The sequence below is a fragment of the Oncorhynchus tshawytscha genome, linkage group LG02, assembly GCF_018296145.1.
Source record: "Oncorhynchus tshawytscha isolate Ot180627B linkage group LG02, Otsh_v2.0, whole genome shotgun sequence".
Taxonomy (NCBI): domain Eukaryota; kingdom Metazoa; phylum Chordata; class Actinopteri; order Salmoniformes; family Salmonidae; genus Oncorhynchus; species Oncorhynchus tshawytscha.
In genome coordinates, this window is record NC_056430.1 from 36,201,373 (window position 1) to 36,224,206 (window position 22,834).

The following is a 22,834-nucleotide window of genomic DNA, read 5'->3' on the forward strand; positions in this document are numbered from 1 at the left end:
AAAAAGTTGCATGAAAGGCATGAGCTCTGCTTTGTTTATTTTCACAGGCTGTACACACTTCATCAGTCTCTCATTCACAATTTGACAAGCACTTGATAATGCCTCACATTTCCCGGCGGCATCCCCTTTGTGTGGGCGTAACGCCCCCTAAAAAAATGACATGCCTTTTGTGGCCAGTTACAGTTGTGCACTTGGGCTGAATATAATAATTATCAGCTGTGTGCGCAAAAGCACCTCTCACTCACATGGCTCTCTCAGATATCTTAATTCTTATTAGCCAATGCCCATCACGTGATCGGGTCCTTCTCACAGGCTACAAGTGAAGACAGACATATCGTGGAGGCAACTGCGCACGTCTTTATTGAATTCTGAGGCACATATGGAAGACGTTGGATGAATTATCCACATTTACTTTTCGTCAGCCAACAAGATGAGTAGGCCTAACAAACAGCAAAAGTACTAGTCTATGTCAATATATTATTATTACTTTCTCATCCTTGTGTGCGAGAAAGAAATGTTCCCAACATAGTCTGGGACAGTTGTTTGATGCAATAGATCCCAAATTAATACAACCACTAGCATCCAAAAAACATTTTAAAAGCAATGAGGCTGATGCAACCGACCAGAACATTTATCTTAAAATGTTGATCAATTATTAGGCTATTTCTTCACATTATAAGCACAGCAATGCGCACACAGCAGTAGGCTATAAGCGTGAATGTTCCAAAATACAATCATTTAGCGGGTAAACACCATTCTCAAATATGAACGCAAATGTGATTATGCATGTAATGCTTTATTATAAAAGGTGCATTTTTATGGTAAAAATGATCTTCCCCAAACTTTAAACTTGTGCACCGCCTATGTACTACTGTATGCAAGTTAGGCTCTACACCAGCTGTAAAGCAAATTAATTTACTTAATTTTAACAAGTTGTTTGGCCACCTTATTTGTGATACAAACCTTATCAAAATGAATAGGCCTATGGGCTAGGCTACATGAAAAAGTCACACAAGCTGGGAATCATTCACAAGTGACAATAGCCTATCACTTGTGAATGATATAATATTGTCACCCATCAGACTATTCATAATTCAATTTATAAAAATAATATATATGACATTTGTTTTTATTTGGAATGGACCATTATCACACACTTGTATTTTTTGCCCCTATTTCGAGACATGTCATCTATGCACTTAAATAGCGAATGGAGGACGTATTTTCCGGTGGTTCATTTTCATGCCAGCCAGGTAGGCTATACTCCCGTTGTAAAGAGGAGCAATGTGCTTACTATCAGGAAAGTTGAGAAATAAAAAAAGTAGCCCTAGCCTATAGAAAGCTGATGGGATCCTCTTTCTTATAGATGCCATCAAAACTGCTTTATCTCACGCAATTGCATAGACATGTTGCGCAACATGAGCTCTCATGCAGTGTTTGATTAGATTTTCAAAAACATTTGCATTGAAGTTAGAGTGATTAGAGGGACAATAGAGTGCTGAATACCAGGCAGTTAGCAAGTTTGGTAGGCTACTAATGACCATCAGCAACATCAGAGCTTGGAGAAGCCTAGTTACCAGTTACCGTGACTAAACGATTACGTGGAATTTCACTGTGGTCATGTCTCGTTACCGCCGGTGTGGCAGTAATACGGTCACCATAACAGCCCTATCTGTGACCATATTAGATTCCTTACACATTTGGTTCACTCAGTCTGAGTACTTGTTTAAGTTGACTTACACAGTATGATTCAAGCGATTCCTACATACAGTATGTGATCATTTCCATAGGTGCAACTCACACTGTGTCCTATAGAGCGCAGCTTGTAGAAGGGATCGATTTATATAAATAAACATTTATAAACTGGGTGGATCGAGTCCTGAATGCTGATTGGCTGACAGCCGTGGTATATCGGACCGTATACCATGGGTATGACACCTCAGGGTTTGTGGTATATGGCCACAGCTAAGGGCTGTATCCAGGCACTCTGTGTTGCATCGTGCCCTAGAACAGCCCTGAGCCATGGTATATTGGCCATATACCACACCCCCTCTGGCCTTATTGCTTAAATAGATAGAACTCACAGTAACACCTATGGAGCAGAACCATATACTGTAGATAGAACTCACACGGTATCCTATGGAGCGCAGCTTATAGAACCATGATATAGATACAGTAGAACTCACACTGTCTCTTATGAAGTGGAGCTTTAGAACCATATAGAACTCACACTGTCTCCTATGGAGCGCAACTTGTAGAAGGGTTGAATGTAGAACCAGGAGCCTTCGTTCCCGGCCGTGTCCAGCATCACTCTCATGGCGTTCTTCTCCAGCAGCGCTGGCAGACGCTTGTTCACAGTCAAGTACTTGTTACTCTTCAAATGGAGGAGCTGGGGGAATACAGCAAACATACAATATTATACGATAAGACATAAGTTATTGTGTCTGTCATTTTTGTGATACAAACATACTGAACAGTTTTGCTTGTGCACTTCATCGTCTTCATATGATTTATTCTTGTGTTGTGTGGGCTTTCACTGCCCTTATGAGCATGCAAAACATTTGAGTCTCTCAGAGTAGTCTATGACTGAAAGGTTATGACTGAGAAAAGAATATGCTCAATTCTGAAGCTAGAAAAACACTATCTAGATCCTCCCACGTTACTGTTCTATTTATAAACACACATAAACCACATGGATGCCTCCAGGGCTCCCAGTCTCTCCTCACCAAGTTTGGAACCAGCAAAATATATTGGATGGAAAGCCTCAAAATGCTTTCCTCACTTTAAAACCCCATAGAAATATGTGGGCTACGATGACATTATTGGCCACAAATTTGGAATATGAGATGTGAGCTGTAACTGAATGTGTTGAGACAGTTACTCATTATGACATGAATTGGCTTCATTGATGACGTGACATTCAGCCGTTAGTACAAGCCAGACATCGGTCTTGCAGACAATGAATATGTACACACACACACACACACACACCTGAATGACGTTCCCATACTGAATCACCGTTCCAAGCAACTTTTTATTTTCCGAATCGTTTTGCTTCTTTTCCAAATCCGCTGCATGCTACATAAGTGAGGGAAATAGTGAAGAGTTAGACATTATTATTGCTACTACCAACATTGCTGTGCTTTTGCACAAATAACTATACATATGGACTTGAGTAGGAGGGAATACTTTCTATGACATAAATCTCAAATAAAAAGAATGTAGCAACGGCATGTGCTATTGCCTGCAAGCGTCAACTGGAATGCTAGAACCTAAAACTCTGTCCTCACATCACCATGGTAACACAGGCGAGATTTGAATCTATCATTTTATGACTGTAGTTAGATTCCAGAAGGCTTTAAATGGTTTTGTTTTAGGAGAGAGAGAGAGAAAGGTGGGACGGGAGTAGTGAAACTAAAGTATGCTTCAGAAATGTCTATAAAAGGACCTGAACATTACCTCATCAAATATATAATCCTCCATAAGAACACCCTCAAACGAGTGTGGGGACAGAAAACCTATCCTCTCTAAGAGAGCTCCTCAAACAGTGGTGGTGAGGCCAAGACTGCTACTGTACCTGTCAAACTAGACAAGTCTGTTGTTAAAGGGAAATGCAGGATGTAGTATTTCACACTTGTAAGTGCTTTACTAATGTAATATAGCTGTATTGAATTTTAAAAGTATTGCTAGTTTAGAGTTTAGTTTATATTAGTTATCCAAAGAGCGCTCATCTATTGTTACTCTTCTTCATTCAGTTGGATATGAGACGACGAGTCATTATGCCACTGATTAATGTATATAATCAATAATTTAATACAGTAATATGTTAAGACAGTTGTATAGGGGTCAGGTGGAGGAGTCACTCACATGGAGTTTGTTGAGGAGAACCGTGTCTGTGGTGCTGTTTCCTCCAGGTTTCGCTGCCTTCCAGAACTGTTTCTGAGCAGAGTACCGATTCATTGGACACAACCTGAACAGACAGTCTGAACAGAGAGACACATCAAAGTGTATTGGTCACGTACACAGTTTAGCAGATGTTATAGCAGGCCCAGCGAAATGCGTTTTGTTACTAATTGCAGCAAAAATGTCAAACAAGTACACAAATAATAATTCAAAAAAAGAAATCAGGAATGTCAGTATGAATCCAGTTAATAACCCAAATAACACCATCAGTAATCTAACTGTAATCTATGCGTATATCCACCAAAACTACAGAGTGTACAAAACATTAGGAACTTTTCATGACAGATTGACCAGGCGAATCCAAGTAAAAGCTATGATCCCTTTTTCATGTGCCAGTGTAGACGAAGGGGAGGAGACCGGTTAAATAAGGATTTTTAAGCCTTGAGACATGGATTGTGTGTGGGTGCACGCCATTCAGAGGGAGAATGGGCCAGGCAAAATATTTAAGTGCCTTTTAATGGGGTATGGTAGTACGTGCCAGGCGCCTGTCAAGAATTGCATTGTTGCAGTTTTTTTAATGCTCAATAGATTCCCGTGTGTATCAAGAATGGTCCACCACCCAAAGGACATCCAGCCAACTTTACACAACTGTGGGAATCATTGGAGTCAACATGGGCCAGCATCCCTGTTGGAACGCTTTCAACACCTTGTAGAGTCAATGCCCTGTCGAATTGAGGCTGTTCTGTGTGCAAAAGGGGGTGTAATTCAATATTAACACGGTGTTCTTAATTTTTTGTACACTCAGAAGGATATGTACAGCAGTAGATATACAAGTGAGCTACAATATGTGAAGAATACAGTAGGAATACAAAGTGTGAAAATCTGCATAAAATAAATGTTTCATGTCTTTATATACATGGGAGAGGAGCGTTGGCTGTGTGTGAGTATGTGTGTGTGTGTGTGTGTGTAAGTAGACAATGAATAACAGTTTCAGAGGTGAAGGATGGTTAGGATTGAGGTGTTGTCAATGCAGCTATATTGAAGTTGCTGAAACAATAACTAAGGATGAACTTCAATTGATCAATGTAAATAAATACACAATGCTAAGTGAGGTGCCTAATGATGCACACACCGACAAAGCCACACGTGCACAAAACACTTGCATCATCATTCTCCCAGAGCTACATGCTAAAACACACACGCAGTTCAAAATTAGGTTCATATCCAGATAAGTATTTTGAGTGCAGATCAAAGAGGGAGAGGATGTGACGTGTGTATTTCCTCAAATCAACAGGTGTAGACCTTACCGTGAAATGCTTACTTACAAGCCCCTTAACCAACAATGCAGTAAAAAAAAAAAAATATATATATATATATATATATATATATAATACATGTTAAAAAAAATGTAAAAAAAGAGTTAAGAAAATATTTACAAAAAAAGTAAAGGCATCCCAAGTGGCGCAGCAGTCTAAGTGCTTGAGGTGTCACTACAGACCTAGGTTCAATACCAGGCTGTGTCACAACTGGCCGTGACCGGGAGTCCCATAGGGTGACGCACAATTGGCTTAACGTCGTCTGGGTTAGGGGAGGGTTTGACTCTTCGCGCTCTAGCGCCTCCTTGTTGTGGGCAGGGCGCCTGGAGGCTGACTTCGGTCGTCAGTTGAACAGTGTTTCCACCGACACATTGGTGCAGCTGGCTTCCGGGTTAAGCGGGCAGGTGTTAAGGAGAGCGGTTTGGCGATCATGTTTCGGAGGACGCATGACTCGACCTTCGCCTCTCCTGAGCCCGTTGGGGAATTTCAGCGATGAGACAAGATCGTAATTTGATTGCAATTGAATATCACAAAATTGGGGAGAAAAGGGAGAAAAAAATACAAAAACAAAATAATAAACAGTAAAATAACAGTAAAAAAGTAACAGTAAAATAACAATAACGAGGTTATATACAGGGGATACCTATACCAAGTCAATGTGCTGGACTACAGGTTAGTCGAGGTAATTGAGGTAAAAAAATGGGGGGGGGCGGGGGTCAATGCAAATAGTCTGGGTAGCCATTTGATTAACTGTTCAGGAGTCTTATGGCTTGGGGGGTAAAAGCTGTTAAGGAGCCTTTTGGACCTAGACTTGGGCGCTCCAGTAGCGCTTGCCGTGCAGTAGCAGAGAGAACAGTCTATGACTAGAGTGGCTGGAGTCTGACCATTTTTAGGCCCTTCCTCTGACACTGCCTGGTATAGAGGTCCTGGATGGCAGGAAGCTTAGTCCCAGTGATATACTTTGCCGTACGCACTACCCTTTGTAGCGCCTTGCGGTCGGATGCCGAGCAGTTGCCATACCAGGTGATGCAACCAGTCAGGATGCCTCGATGTTGCAGCTGTAGAACTTCTTGAGGACCTGAGGACCTATGCCAAATCTTTTCAGTCTCCTGAGGGGGAATTGGTGTTGTCGTACGCTTTTCATGACTGTCTTAGTGTGTTTGGACCAAGATAGATTGTTGATGTGAACGACACCAAGGAACTTGAAGCTCTCATCCTACTCAACTGCAGCCCCATCGATGTGAATGGGGACGTGCTCGGTCCTCCTTTCCTGTTGTCCATGATCAGGTCCTTTGTCTTGATCACGTTGAGGGACAGGTTGTTGTCCTGGCACCATAGATCTCTGACCTCCTCCCTATAGACTGTCTCATAGTTGTCAGTGATTAGCATGTAAACACAATGTGTGTGTGTGTGTGTGTGTGTGTGTGTGTGTGTGTGTGTATACAGGGCCTTCGGAAAGTATTCAGACCCATTGACTTCTTCTACATTTTGTTACGTTACAGCCTTATAATGGATTAAAAAAATAATAATATGGAAATCCAGCCACCCTGTTCAGGTTCTTCCGTCAAAGGAGAGGAGGACCAAAATGCAGCGTGGTTATCTCGATACATCTTTAATAAAGATAATAACGAACAATACAAAAATACTGAACGTAACGTGACGTGAAAAAAAAAACAGCCCTATCTGGTGCAAACAAACACAGAGACAGGAACAATCACCCACGAAACACTCAAAGAATATAGCTGCCAATCAGAGACAACGATAAACACCTGCCTCTAATTGAGAACCACTCTAGGCAACCATAGACTTACCTAGACAACTCTACTATACCACAATCCTATAACCTACAAAAACCCCAAGACAAAACACACCACATAAATCACCCATGTCATACCCTGGCCTGACCAAAATAATAAAGAAAACACAAAATACTAAGACCAGGGCGTGACACACCCAAACTGTTCTCTATGCTACCATACGGCAAGCAGTACCGATGCACCAAGTCTGGAACCAACAGGACACTAAACAGCTTCTACCCCCAAGCCATAAGACTGCTAAATAGTTAGTTAAATAGTTAACCAATAGCTACCCAGACCACCCAACTCTGTTGACTCAACACATGCGTTGCGATTACTGTTTATGGTCTATATTCTTGCCTAGTCACTTTATCCCCACCTATATGTACATAGAGTTGAAGTCGGAAGTTTACATACACCTTAGCCAAATACATTTCAACTCAGTTTTTCACAATTCCTGACATTTAATCGTAGTAAAAATTCCCTGTCTTAGGTCAGTTAGGATCCCCATTTTATTTTAAGAATGTGAAATGTCAGAAAAATAGTAGAGAGAATGATTTATTTCAGCTTTTATTTCTTTCATCACATTCCCAGTGGGTCAGAAGATAAATATACTCAATTAGTATTTGGTAGCATTGAATTTAAATTGAGCTAATCACTGATCATAATCTTGATGTGATTGGCCTGGCTGAAACATGGCTTAAGCCTGATGAATTTACTGTGTTAAATGAGGCCTCACCTCCTGGCTACACTAGTAACCATATCCCCCGTGCATCCCGCAAAGGCGGAGGTGTTGCTAACATTTACGATAGCAAATTTCAATTTACAAAAAGAAAAAGACGTTTTCGTCTTTTGAGCTTCTAGTCATCAAATCTATGCAGCCTACTCAATCACTTTTTATAGCTACTGTTTACAGGCCACCTGGGCCATATACAGCGTTCCTCATTGAGTTCCCTGAATTCCTATCGGACCTTGTAGTCATAGCAGATAATATTCTAATCTTTGGTGACTTTAATATTCACATGGAAAAGTCCACAGACCCACTCCAAAAGGCTTTCGGAGCCATCATCGACTCAGTGAGTTTTGTCCAACAGGTCTCTGGACCTACTCACTGTCACAGTCATACTCTGGACCTAGTTTTGTCCCATGGAATAAATGTTGTGGATCTTAGTTTTTCTCAATTGCTAAAACACAATTTGTAAAACCTTGCTCCATTTCCTGAAAACATTAAACACAAAACCTCATCTTCAAGCACTATTTACATAACCTCTGACTCCTCATGCAAAATGAACCACTCGCCTCAAAACAGTTTTACCTGTGTTCAAAATCAAACACTGCTCTCAAATCATAAACAAAGTGATCAAAATGATATACACTCTCAAGCAGTCAGTAAACAATACACCGAAAAATAGGAAACACATTGTTCAAAACATACAATTCTCAGGGAGAAGTACATTTTTTATCTAAAAAAAATCATTTTTCCATCATTGTCTTTTGATGAACGAAAACATGTTCTATCATAGTAGCTCAAAATTGATCAGAAATCACTACTCTGCTTTGCTCCTTGGAATTTTGTTTTTTGTTCTTCTTCCTCCTTGTACCTCTATTTTTATATTTTTATTTTTTATCTCACAAACTTGTCCTTTGTCTCTGTGATACTGTAATTCTTGTTCTTTGTTGATATGAACCTGCAACCAGTCAGTACTGTTAATAAATGGAAAGCACAATGTGCAGGGCCATACAATTCATCCATTGTACAGTATACAGCCTACAATGCATTGTACTACAGTATCCATTCTCAGACTTTCTCCTTCCCACATTCAACAACCGGTTTGCTCTCTGAACTGGCTTATATTGGTTGTGTCACATCATTTGAAACAGGTTAAATCAGTTGAGTGGTTGTGTTCAATCAATAACATATGTTCTCTATTTGTATTTGATTGTTGCCACTTGTGTTTACCAGTATGGATGATTCCTTGATACCCTTCCAGACTCGTTCTGCCTACCCAAGGACGTCAGAGGACAAAAATCAGTTAACCACCTAACTGAGGAACTCAATTTAACCTTGCGCAATACCCTAGATGCAGTTGCACCCCTAAAAACTAAAAACATTTCTCATAAGAAACTAGCTCCCTGGTATACAGAAAATACCTGAGCTGTGAAGCAAGCTTCCAGAAAATTGGAACGGAAATGGCGCCACACCAAACTGGAAGTCTTCCGACTAGCTTGGAAAGACAGTACCGTCCAGTATCGAAGAGCCCTTAATGCTGCTCGATTATCCTATTTTTCCAACTTAATTGAGGAAAATAAGAACAATCAGAAATTCCTTTTTGATACTGTCGCAAAGCTAACTAAAATGCAGCATTCCCCAAGAGAGGATGGCTTTCACTTCAGCAGTACTAAATTCATGAACTTCTTTGAGGAAAAGATCATGATTATTAGAAAGCAAATTACAGACTCCTCTTTAAATCTGCGTATTCCTTCAAAGCTCAGTTGTCCTGAGTCTGCACAACTCTGCCAGGACCTAGGATCAAGAGAGACACTCAAGTGTTTTAGTACTATATCTCTTGACACAATGATGAAAATAATCATGGCCTCTAAACCTTCAAGCTGCATACTGGACCCTAATTCCAAATAAACTACTGAAAGAGCTGCTTCCTGTGCTTGGCCCTCCTATGTTGAACATAATAAACGGCTCTCTATCCACATGTGTACCAAATTCACTAAAAGTGGCAGTAATAAAGCCTCTCTTGAAAAAGCCAAACCTTGACCCAGAAAATATAAAAAACTATCGGCCTATTTCGAATCTTCCATTCCTCTCAAAATTTTTAGAAAAGGCTGTTGCGCAGCAACTCACTGCCTTCCTGAAGACAAACCATGTATACGAAATGCTTCAGTCTGGTTTTAGACCCCATCATAGCACTGTGACTGCACTTGTGAAGGTGGTAAATGACCTTTTAATGGCATCAGACCGAGGCCCTGCATCTGTCCTCGTGCTCCTAGACCTTAGTGCTGCTTTTGATACCATCGAATACCACCGTCTTTTGGAGAGATTGGTAACCCAAATTGGTCTACACGGACAAGTTCTGGCCTGGTTTAAATCTTATCTGTCGGAAAGATATCAGTATGTCTCTGTGAATGGTTTGTCCTCTGACAAATCAACTGTAAATGTCGGTGTTCCTCAAGGTTCCATTTTAGGACCACTATTGTTTTCACTATATATTTCACCTCTTGTTGATGTCATTCGAAAACATAATGTTAACTTTCACTGCTATGCGGATGACACACAGCTGTACATTTCAATGAAACATGGTGAAGCCCCAAAATTGCCCTCGCTAGAAGCATGTGTTTCAGACATAAGGAAGTGGATGGCTGCAAACTTTCTACTTTTAAACTCGGACAAAACAGAGATGCTAGGTCCCAAGAAACAAAGAGATCTTCTGTTGAATCTAACAATTAATCTTAATGGTTGTACAGTCGTCTTAAATAAAACTGTGAAGGACCTCGGTGTTACTCTGGACCCTGATCTCTCCTTTGAAGAACATATCAAGATTGTTTCAAGGACAGCTTTTTTCCATCTACGTAACATTGCAAAAATCAGAAACTTTCTGTCCAAAAATGATGCAGAAAAACTAATCCATGCTTTTGTCACTTCTAGGTTAGACTACTGCAATGCTCTACTTTCCGGCTACCTGGATAAAGCACTAAATAAACTTCAGTTAGTGGTAAATACGGCTGCTAGAATCCTGACTAGAACCAAAAAAATGGATCATATTACTCCAGTGCTAGTCTCCCTACACTGGCTTCCTGTCAAGGCAAGGGTTGATTTCAAGGCTTTACTGCTAACCTACAAAGCATTACATGGGCTTGCTCCTACCTATCTCTCTGATTTGGTCGCTACAGTTACAAGACGCAGGCCTCCTAATTGTCCCTAGAATTTCTAAGCAAACAGCTGGAGGCAGGGCTTTATCCTATAGAGCTCCATTTTCATGGAATGGTCTGCCTACCCATGTGAGAGACGCAAACTCGGTCTCAACCTTTAAGTCTTTACTGAAGACTCATCACTTCAGTGGGTCATATGATTGAGTGTAGTCTGGCCCAGGAGTGCGAAGGGGAACGGAAAGGCTCTGGAGCAACGAACTGCCCTTGCTGTCTCTGCCTGGCAAGTTCCCCTCTTTCCACTGGGATTCTCTGCCTCTAACCCTATTACATGGGCTGAGTCACTGGCTTACTAGGGCTCTTTCATACCGTCCCTAGGATGGGTGCATCACTTGAGTGGGTTGAGTCACTGATGTGATCTTCCTGTCTGGGTTGGCGCCCCCCCCCCCTTGGGTTGTGCCGTGGCGGAGATCTTTGTGGGCTATACTCGGCCTGGTCTCAGGATGGTAAGTTGGTGGTTGAAGATATCCTTCTAGTGGTGTGGGGGCTGTGCTTTGGCAAAGTGGGTGGCGTTATATCCTTCTTGTTTGGCCCTGCCCGGGGGTGTCATCGGATGGGCCACAGTGTCTCCTGACCCCTCCTGTCTCAGCCTCCAGTATTTATGCTCCAGTAGTTTGTGTCGGGGGGCTAGGGTCAGTTTGTTATATCTGGAGTACTTCTCCTGTCCTATCCGGTGTCCTGTGTGAATTTAAGTATGCTCTCTCTAATTCTCTCTTTCTCTCTCTCTCGGAGGACCTGAGCCCTAGGACCATGACTCAGGACTACCGGGCATGATGACTCCTTGCTGTCCCCAGTCCACTTGGCCGTGCTGCTGCTCCAGTTTCAACTGTTCTTCCTGTGATTATTATTATTTGACCATGCTGGTCATTTATGAACATTTGAACATCTTGGCCATGTTCTGTTATAATCTCCCCCCGGCACAGCCAGAAGAGGACTGGCCACCCCACATAGCCTTGTTCCTCTCTAGGTTTCTTCCTAGGTTTTGGCCTTTCTACTGAGTTTTTCCTAGCCACCGTGCTTCTACACCTGCATTGCTTGCTGTTTGGGGTTTTAGGCTGGGTTTCTGTACAGCACTTTGAGATATCAGCTGATGTAGAGTGCCTTGCGAAAGTATTCGGCCCCCTTGAACTTTGCGACCTTTTGCCACATTTCAGGCTTCAAACATAAAACTGTATTTTTTTGTGAAGAATCAACAAGTGGGACACAATCATGAAGTGGAACGACATTTATTGGATATTTCAAACTTTTTTAACAAATCAAAAACTGAAAAATTGGGCGTGCAAAATTATTCAGCCCCCTTAAGTTAATACTTTGTAGCACCACCTTTTGCTGTGATTACAGCTGTAAGTCGCTTGGGGTATGTCTCTATCAGTTTTGCACATCGAGAGACTGACATTTTTTCCCATTCCTCCTTGCAAAACAGCTCGAGCTCAGTGAGGTTGGATGGAGAGCATTTGTGAACAGCAGTTTTCAGTTCTTTCCACAGATTCTCGATTGGATTCAGGTCTGGACTTTGACTTGGCCATTCTAACACCTGGATATGTTTATTTTTGAACCATTCCATTGTAGATTTTGCTTTATGTTTTGGATCATTGTCTTGTTGGAAGACAAATCTCCGTCCCAGTCTCAGGTCTTTTGCAGACTCCATCAGGTTTTCTTCCAGAATGGTCCTGTATTTAGCTCCATCCATCTTCCCATCAATTTTAACCATCTTCCCTGTCCCTGCTGAAGAAAAGCAGGCCCAAACCATGATGCTGCCACCACCATGTTTGACAGTGGGGATGGTGTGTTCAGGGTGATGAGCTGTGTTGCTTTTACGCCAAACATAACGTTTTGCATTGTTGCCAAAAAGTTCAATTTTGGTTTCATCTGACCAGAGCACCTTCTTCCACATGTTTGGTGTGTCTCCCAGGTGGTGTGTGGTAAACTTTAAATGACACTTTTTATGGATATCTTTAAGAAATGGCTTTCTTCTTGCCACTCTTCCATAAAGGCCAGATTTGTGCAATATACGACTGATTGTTGTCCTATGGACAGAGTCTCCCACCTCAGCTGTAGATCTCTGCAGTTCATCCAGAGTGATCATGGGCCTCTTGGCTGCATCTCTGATCAGTCTTCTCCTTGTATGAGCTGAAAGTTTAGAGGGACGGCCAGGTCTTGGTAGATTTGCAGTGGTCTGATACTCCTTCCATTTCAATATTATCGCTTGCACAGTGCTCCTTGGGATGTTTAAAGCTTGGGAAATCTTTTTGTATCCAAATCCGGCTTTAAACTTCTTCACAACAGTATCTCGGACCTGCCTGGTGTGTTCTTTGTTCTTCATGATGCTCTCTTCGCTTTTAACGGACCTCTGAGACTATCACAGTGCAGGTGCATTTATACGGAGACTTGATTACACACAGGTGGATTGTATTTATCATCATTAGTCATTTAGGTCAACATTGGATCATTCAGAGATCCTCACTGAACTTCTGGAGAGAGTTTGCTGCACTGAAAGTAAATGGGCTGAATAATTTTGCACGCCCAATTTTTCAGTTTTTGATTTGTTAAAAAAGTTTGAAATATCCAATAAATGTCATTCCACTTCATGATTGTGTCCCACTTGTTGTTGATTCTTCACAAAAAAATACAGTTTTATATTTTTATGTTTGAAGCCTGAAATGTGGCAAAAGGTCGCAAAGTTGAAGGGGGGCGAATACTTTCGCAAGGCACTGTATGAAGGGCTATATAAATAAATTTGATTTGAATTAACTTGGGTCAAACATTTTGGGTAGTCTTCCACAAGCTTCCCACAATAAGTTGGGTGAATTTTGGCCCATTCCTCTTGACAGAGCTGGTGTAACCGAGTCAGGTTTGTGGGCCACCTTGCTCGCGCATGCTTTTTCAGTTCTGCCCACATTTTCTATAGGATTGAGGTAAGGGCTTTGTGATGGCCACTCCAATACCTTGACTTTGTTGTCTCTGCGTGGTCCCATGGTGTTTATACTTGCGTACTATTGTTTGTACAGATGAACGTGGTACCTTCAGGCATTTGGAAATTGCTCCCAAGGATGAACCAGACTTGTGGAGGTCTACAATTCTTTTTCTGAGGTCTTGGCTGATTTTGTTTGATTTTCCCATGATGTCAAGCAAAGAGGCACTGAGTTTGAAGGTTGGCCTTGAAATACATCCACAGGTACACCTCCAATTGACTCGAATGAAGTCAAATCAGTCTATCAGAAGCTTCTAAAGCCATGACATCATTTTCTGGAATTGTCCAAGCTGTTTAAAGGCAATCAACTTAGTGTATGTAAACTTCTGACCCACTGGAAATGTGATACAGTGAATTATAAGTGAAATAATCTGTCTGTAAACAATTGTTGGAAAAATTATTTTGGTCATGCACAAAGTAGATATCCTAACCGACTTGCCAAAACTATAGGTTGTTAACAAGAAATTTGTGGAGTGGTTGAAAAACAAGTTTTAATGACTCCACCCTAAGTGTATGTAAACTTTCAACTTCAACTGTATCTACTAAAATTACCTTGTACCCCTGCACATTGACTTGGTACTGCTACCTTGTGTATATAGCCAAGTTATCGTTACTCATCGTGTATTTATTCAATGTGTTATTTTTCTGTTTTTCAATTATAAAATGTTCTCTTTCTCTGCATTGTTGGGAAGGGCCCTTAAGTAAGCATTTCACTGTTAGTCTACACCTGTTGTTTACGAAGCATGTGACTAGTGCAATTTGATTTGTGTACTGTAGTGCATGCTGAGATATGACAGGCAGTGTTCAGTCACTGTACATAACGCCATACAACGGGCCAGTCCTGATAGTACTGTGATTCTACCTGTCATTTCCATAGCCACGATAGGAAGCAGGCTGAGAGAAACAGCTCCTCAGATTTGCATGTGGTCTCAGCTAACCCAACCAAACAGAGTTCCTCTTCTGGAATACCTAATCAACAAGCTGTTCAAACGTACTGTACTGTTGCAGTGACAAAGAGCTCCACTGATGAACCCAAAATACACAAGTACATCAATCCTTTCCGCTAGATAGGGGTATTATAACCAGTGGAGGCCATAAAAATGTATTTGCATACTGGAGATATTACATACTGTAGATATGATATAACTTACACTTCTTTTGTACTGCAACTCCGCTCATAACAGTACAAAGTACCTATGGTCAGTACCAAATCCCATATCTCGGGGCCAACTTCATACGGAACTTGTATTCAGAAGTCTAAATAGAGTGAAAATCCTAAACTAGGCTTTTATGCCGTATACTGACAGTATGATATACTGACAGTCTTGATTTTCAATACCGTTAAAAAAACTAAAAACGGTTGGGGACATCCGCCTTGTGGGGGATGCGGGGTTGCCACCATACGGGCCACCCACGCCCCCTGTCTCTCAGGCCTGGTTTCTTCTTTGACCTCAGATTAGATGAGAGCTCTCTCTCTCCTCAAAGCGAAAATTTGAAAAAAGAACAATGTGTCATCCTCCCACTTTCTCTCTCTCTAGTCGTAGCAGCAGTAAAGTGACCAAATAAGGCTAGCTAGAGCAGGGGAGTGAGAAGACAGAGGTGGGGACTCCAACTCTCTCCAACCCTCCCTCTCTTCCTCTAAGCTCTCAAGCTAATAGCTGTTTCTGCCCCCTTTTCTCTCTGATATGGTTTACACCATGCAGTCCAAAAACAGGGTCAAACAAACAAATAAGAGGAAGTGGTTGTGGAGAAAGACAGAAAGAGCGCGAAAGGAAAACATAGGGAGGGAGTGTGAGAGAGAAAGAAAAGAAAGTAGAGTGAACATAGAGGGAGGTGCTTTGATCTATTCCCTTAGAGCACAATTCTCTGGACAGAGCGGCCCTTTGTAATGTGTAGCGTGTGTGTGCGCGTGTGTCCGTCGAAAAAAGATGATGTTCCATCTCTGGCTATGGGGCAGAAGAAAAAAAACGTCCACCAGGATCAGATCAAACTAGGAGTCAAAATGGAGTCAAACGGCAGATGAATGTAGGATACCACAGGGGAGCAGACGGGCCGACTGAGAAATACAACTCCTTTAACACAAAACAAGTAGCTTATAGTAACACAAACAGTCTTGTTTGTTTACCTGACATACAAAATACCTAAGTGGAAACTGGACACACACACACAGACATATTGTACATACACACCAGGGATTCCGTTAGGAAAATGTTATGCCGGACAACTTGACTAGGAAGATTTTAATTTACTGTCCAACTGAGAAATTTACCAGACCCATATGCATTGCGTGCATAACCCATTAGTATGTCCACCTACATTCAGAACATTTGCGGGAAAACACCATTCTTAACAGCGCACCTAGGAAAACACTAGAGGTCGACCGATTATGATTTTTCAACGCCGATACCGATTATTGGAGGACCAAAAAACGCCGGTACTGATTAAAATGGGGCTCCCCACTGACTCAAAGAGCTCTCATCCGGTCCCACTTCACAGTAGAAGCCTCATTGAAGTTTCTAAAGACGGGTGACATCTAGTGGAAGCCTTAGGAAGTGATCTTGACCCATATCCCACTGTGTATTCGATAGGGGTGAGTTAAAAAAGAAAACTCAGATTTCTCACTTCCTGTTTTGATAGCTGTGTTGAATAAATAAGATACATAACGACTAACGAAAATACACACAGGACAATTTAATTCCACGAAATTATGCAAATGAACTTATTAGACCGATAAGCATGACGGTCAAATGTATTTAGCTCGACTGGTATTTCCATCACTTAATAAAAAGCAATATTTTGCAAAAGCTGGCAATTAACGGCTAACGGAAACCCAGGTAAAAACACACAATCTCTCGCTCTCTGTGTCTGACAGGTAAACAGCCTGTGGTGAAGGTTCTCTCCAGTTTCCTCCTCAGTCAGTCAGTCAGCTGTGGGAGACATCAGGGAATTCTGTGGACGCTCCTTCTCAGAATTCCCACTCGGACTCCGGGAAAAGGGGTGGAGAGAGATTGCTCAGAGGGTGACCTGTTAAACTAGAGCATTTAATGATTTGCAACATTGTTTGGCATTCCTGATCTTAGCTGGAGCTCTGCACTTTATTAGAAGGAAATACTATCTACGCATCACAAAACAGGACTATGACCCACCGACTCACTTCATGAGCTCACAGTCAAGGAATCGTAATGTAGACCAAAGTGGAGCAAGCTAGACAACCCCACTAAGTAGTTTTTACCCTCAATTTTTTCCCCTCTTAGCAGGGCTCAAAAGGCCTCTGAAGCACTGCAACAGAGCTCAAATGTGTTGCTCGGAAAGACAGGCTGTGAGGCATCCCACTAAAACCATGACAACCACAGACAGACACGCTGCTCCTCCCCTCTCATTACCACCCAATATATGTGTTAAACTGTGTCAGCTTCAAGCTGTTCCTCTGTCATGAAAACTGAAAGAACCAAACCAGCAACACATACACACCTCAGATCTCCACATCAAACAGCACTCCTAAATAAACATGGCCTTAGACACACACACACACGCACACACACACACAGAGGGAGAGAGCACGAGAGAGAGCGAGACACAGACAGGTCTATACTGTTTTCACAGTCTTGGTTTCACCACCTGATGACAGAAAGAGAGAGCTGGGCTTGGGCATCAAACAGTGTGTGTGTGTGTATGTATATGTACAGTGGGGAGAACAAGTATTTGATACACTGCCGATTTTGCAGGTTTTCCTACTTACAAAGCATGTAGAGGTCTGTAATTCTTATCATAGGTACACTTCAACTGTGAGAGACGGAATCTAAAACAAAAATCCAGAAAATCACATTGTTTGATTTTTAAGTAATTAATTTGCATTTTTTGCACAAGTATTTGATCACCTACCAACCAGTAAGAATTCCGGCTCTCACAGACCTGTTCCTATTTCTTTAAGAAGCCCTCCTGTTCTCCATTCATTACCTGTATTAACTGCACCTGTTTGAACTTGTTACCTGTATAAAAGACACCTGTCCACACACTCAATCAAACAGATGCCAACCTCTCCACAATGGCCAAGACCAGGGAGCTAATGACATCAGGGATAAAATTGTAGACCTGCACAAGGCTGGGATGGGCTACAGGACAATAGGCAAGCAGCTTGGTGAGAAGGCAACAACTGTTGGCGCAATTATTCGAAAATGGAAGAAGTTCAAGATGACGGTCAATCACCCTTGGTCTGGGGCTCCATGCAAGATCTCACCTTGTGGGGCATCAGTGATCATGAGGAAGGTGAGGGATCAGCCCAGAACTACATGGCAGGACCTGGTCAATGACCTGAAGAGAGCTGGGACCACAGTCTCAACGAAAACACACTACGCCGCCATGGATTAAAATCCTGCAGCGCACGCAAGGTCCCCCTGCTCAAGCCAGCGCATGTCCAGGCCCGTCTGAAGTTTGACCATCTGGATGATCCAGAGGAGGAATGGGAGAAGGTCATGTGGTCTGATGAGAAAAAGAGAGCTTTTTGGTCTAAACTCCACTCGCTGTGTTTAGAGGAAGAAGGATGAGTACAACCCCAAGAACACCATCCCAACCGTGAAGCATGGAGGTGGAAACATCATTCTTTGGGGATGCTTTTCTGCAAAGGGGTGCAGGACGACTGCACCGTATTGAGGGGAGGATGGATGGGACCATGTGGCTCCGTAAGAAGCATCTCAAGGTCCTGGAGTGGCCTAGCCAGTCTCCAGACCTGAACCCAATAGAAAATCTTTGGAGGGAGCTGGACGGAAAAAAATAATAATGAAAAAAAACCACACAAAAAAAACTCTAGACCACCTTTGCTCCACACACAGAGACTCATACAAAGCTCTCCCTTGCCCTCCATTTGGCAAATCTGACCACAATCATATTCCTGATTTGTTAATTTTCAATATTTGGAATTATTTGGAAAGAATTCTTACAGTAATCGTCATCAACAAGAATGGCACCGGAGAGGATGGCTGGCATTTTACGATCCCCAAACCAATTTTGCGTTTTTCTTTTGTTATTTGTAACTTATTTTGTACATAATGTTTCTGCCACCACTGACTGGGCATTTTTATTTTCTAAGAACAGTTTGAATTGAGGTGTATTCCGCCTCATTCATTCACATAAAAGTAGTCATTTTTACTTTTGTGGACCAATTAATTTTTTGGACATTTCTGCCCTAGACAAAATTCCCCAAATACTTCCCAATTGTTTGTGCAGTACAAGTCTGCAGACATTTGTTCATCTGCATCGCAGTCAAAGTTGTTTTCGTTACCAATAATAACTTTGGAAATGTGTGTGTTTCTATCAAAGTAAGTGCCTTATCACGTTATATTAGTTTCTGCATGTCGTGTTCTGTCGTTTCTACTGTAGCATAATATTTTCGCGTATATTCCTTATAACCGTGGACACGAGGTAACGTTACTTATTTCATAACCTTTATGGTGTTATTCTCAATGCTTAGGCTGCTAGCTACATTCTTCTATTAGCTCTAGAAAACAATGTTAATTGCATCAGAGAAGTATCAGCATGTATTGTATTTTGAAGCTACCCTGGCCTTATGACTCCTAAGGCACACCATCTCAGTGCTAGAGGCGTCATTACAGACACCCATGTTCAAATCCAGACTGCCTTTCTTTCAAAGTAAGTGCCTTATTACGTTATAAATAGTTTCTGTATGTCGTGTTATACCGTTTCTACTGTAGCTCACTGTGTGTATGGAGCATAATATATTTGTGTATATTCCTTATAACCGTGGACACAAAAGGTAACGTTACTCATTTCATAACCTTTATGGTGGTGTTATATTCAATCGTGCTTATGTAGCTAGGTACATTATTCTATTGGCTCTGTAAAACAATGCTAATTGCGTCTGAAGTATTGGCTTGTTGTATTTTGAAGATATCTTTCAAGGGTATCTTCTTATACCACTTAGTCGTTTTCTGAGTGCATTCCACAAAGCTGTTTATGATGTCCGCCTTATCCACTGCCCCCATTTTGAGGTTATAATCAAGCACACAGTCTGGTTTGATTTCTCTCTCTCCCGTCAGGTGGTCCACCTTCCCTGTGGCTGACATGGTTGCTGTATGGACAGTGGAGAGGACTTGTACGTCTCGTTTGTCATGCCACTTTACTGCCAGCTGTTGACATTTCTTATTTTGTATAACGGGTAATTTAGGATGGCAGTAGCATTGTTGATGAACTGCAGTCATCGGAGCAGAACTAGGAAGCCGTCTTGGGAAAAGAGGGTGGCAAAGAAGGGAGTTGCAAAGGAGGGAGTTGCAAACATAGAGAACACTGTAGCACAGATCCTTAGGGAGTTCTTCTTTACTATCCCCATGAGAAGGACTTTCACCAGGAAGGTATATACACTTCACTAATTGTGGTTGTCCCCCCCACTCCTGGCTCTCTCTTCTCCTGTAGCTCCAAGGCATAGTGATTGGTCTCTGCTATGTCTCCCACCAGCTCCTCTGTCAGAAACAACTTGAAGCGCTCTGCCTCAGATGGAAATGGCAAGGGCAGTTGCACTCCAGACTGAGACTCATCAAAGCAAACAGCAGGGCCAGGAGGGGTGAAATGGCTGGCAGCCTTCCAGCTACCACAGAATTCCTGTACTTCATCCACTGTCAGTCTGCCTCCATCACCACCTTCAAAGGGGACTAGGACTTTGTCAGTGGACAAGGGGTCGTCAGATTCAGGGTTCTCAATGGCTGGGGGGCAGCTCCTCACTGTCAGAATCTGATTGACTCATTGTCTGACTCATTGCCATACATTTTTTACATCTCCAGAATTTCCGCATTTGTGAGTTGTCTCCTTTTGAAAGACATTGCTAATGCTACCGCTTAGCTCACTAGCTACATACATAAACAACAACACTGAATGGCGCAGAGTGGGAGTGAGAGGTTACGTGATTGACTGCCTGCGCGCACCATTTGTATCAATAAATCACTATCCGAAAATGTTTTGTGCTAATTGAAAAACTTGCTGTTTTATTCATGTTTTTCAATTTCCGGTGATAAATCATGCATTCCGATTCTTCCATAGATTGTAATGGGCACATTGTACAGTCGTGGCCAAAAGTTTTGAGAATGACACAAATATTTCCACAAAGTCTGCTGCCTCAGTGTCTTTAGATATTTTTGTATGATGTTACTATGGAATACTGAAGTATAATTACAAGCATTTCCTAAGTGTCAAAGGCTTTTATCGACAATTACATGAAGTTGATGCAAAGAGTCAATATTTGCAGTGTTGACCCTTCTATTTCAAGACCTCTGCAATCCACCCTGGCATGCTGTCAATTAACTTCTGGGCCACATCCTGACCGATGGCAGCCCATTCTTGCATAATCAATGCTTGGAGTTTGTCAGAATTTGTGGGTTTTTGTTTGTCCACCCGCCTCTTGAGGATTGACCACAAGTTCTCAATGGGATTAAGGTCTGGGGAGTTTCCTGGCCATGGACCCAAAATATTGATGTTTTGTTCCCCAAGCCACTTAGTTATTACTTTTACCTTATGGCAAGGTGCTCCATCATGCTGGAAAAGGCATTGTTCGTCACCAAACTGTTCCTGGATGGTTGGGAGAAGTTGCTATCGGAGGATGTGTTGGTACCATTCTTTATTCATGGCTGTGTTCTTAGGCAAAATTCTGAATGGGCCAACTCCCTTGGCTGAGAAGCAACCCCACACATGAATGGTCTCTGGATGCTTTACTGTTGGCATGACACAGGACTGATGGTAGCGCTCAAGTTGGTCTTCTCCGGACAAGCTTTTTTTCCAGATGCCCCAAACAATCGGAAAGGGGATTCATCAGAGAAAATGACTTTACCCCAGTCCTCAGCAGTCCAATCCCTGTACCTTTTGCAGAACATCAGTCTGTCCCTGATGTTTTTCCTGGAGAGAAGTGGCTTCTTTTCTGCCCTTCTTGACACCAGGCCATCCTCCAAAAGTCTTCGCCTCACTGTGCGTGCAGATGCACTCTCACCTGCCTGCTGCCATTCCTGAGCAAGGTCTGTACTGGTGGTGCTCCGATCCCGCAGCTGAATCAACTTTAGGAGACAGTTCTGGCGCTTGGTGGACTTTCTTGGGCGCCCTGAAGCCTTCTTCACAACAATTGAACCGCTCTCCTCGAAATTCTTGATGATCTGATGAATGGTTGATTTAGTTGCAATCTTACTGGAAGCAATATCCTTGCCTGTGAAGCCCTTTTTGTGCAAAGCAATGATGACGGCATATGTTTCCTTGCAGGTAACCATGATTGACAGAGGAAGAACAATGATTCCAAGCACCACCCTCCTTTTGAAGCTTCCAGTCTGTTATTCGAACTCAATCAGCATGACAGAGTGATCTCCAGCCTCGTCATCATTCACACCTGTGTTGGAGAGAATCACTGACATGTCAGCTGGTCCTTTTGTGGCAGGGCTGAAATGCAGTGGAAATGATTTTTGGGGATTCAGTTCATTTGCATGGCAAAGAGGGATTTAGAAATGAACTGCAATTCATCTGATCACTCTTCATAACATTCTGGAGTATATGCAAATTGCCATCATACAAACTGAAGCAGCAGACTTTGTGAAAATGTATATTTGTGTCATTCTCAAAACTTTTGGCCACAACTGTATGTGTGTAAAATACTTTTTTGAAGGTTGTACTGATTATTATGAGCTAAGCTAATTCCAGCTATGTGTGGAGCCATGTTTGTTGACATACAATGCATTCTGGGTTTCACGTGATCGTCTGTCGGACCAAAGATTCTATAACAAATTGAGGTGAGTAAGGGTTCACTCATTTTTTGAGAACTTCAGGAAGTGAATGGTGGGATGTGAACGATGGTAGACGACACATCCCTTCAACATGCATACTATAAACAGACCAAACTCATCTTCTCTTATCATCTTTGGTTTCTG

At 42.1% G+C, this 22,834-nt stretch overlaps 1 protein-coding gene across 3 annotated transcripts in view; it reads right to left on the reverse strand.

Moving 5' to 3' along the window:
* LOC112262812 (inositol 1,4,5-trisphosphate receptor type 1) overlaps positions 1–22,834 on the reverse strand; it is a 160,083-nt gene that overhangs the window by 101,114 nt on the left and 36,135 nt on the right. For all 3 annotated transcript variants that reach the window (XM_042297436.1, XM_042297427.1, XM_042297424.1), the window contains exons 4-6: positions 3,868–3,983; positions 2,992–3,078; positions 2,231–2,389 (exon numbers count right to left, since the gene is read on the reverse strand). In XM_042297436.1, the coding sequence (XP_042153370.1) occupies positions 2,231–2,389; positions 2,992–3,078; positions 3,868–3,983 (362 nt within the window). The remainder of the gene's footprint in view (positions 1–2,230; positions 2,390–2,991; positions 3,079–3,867; positions 3,984–22,834) is intronic.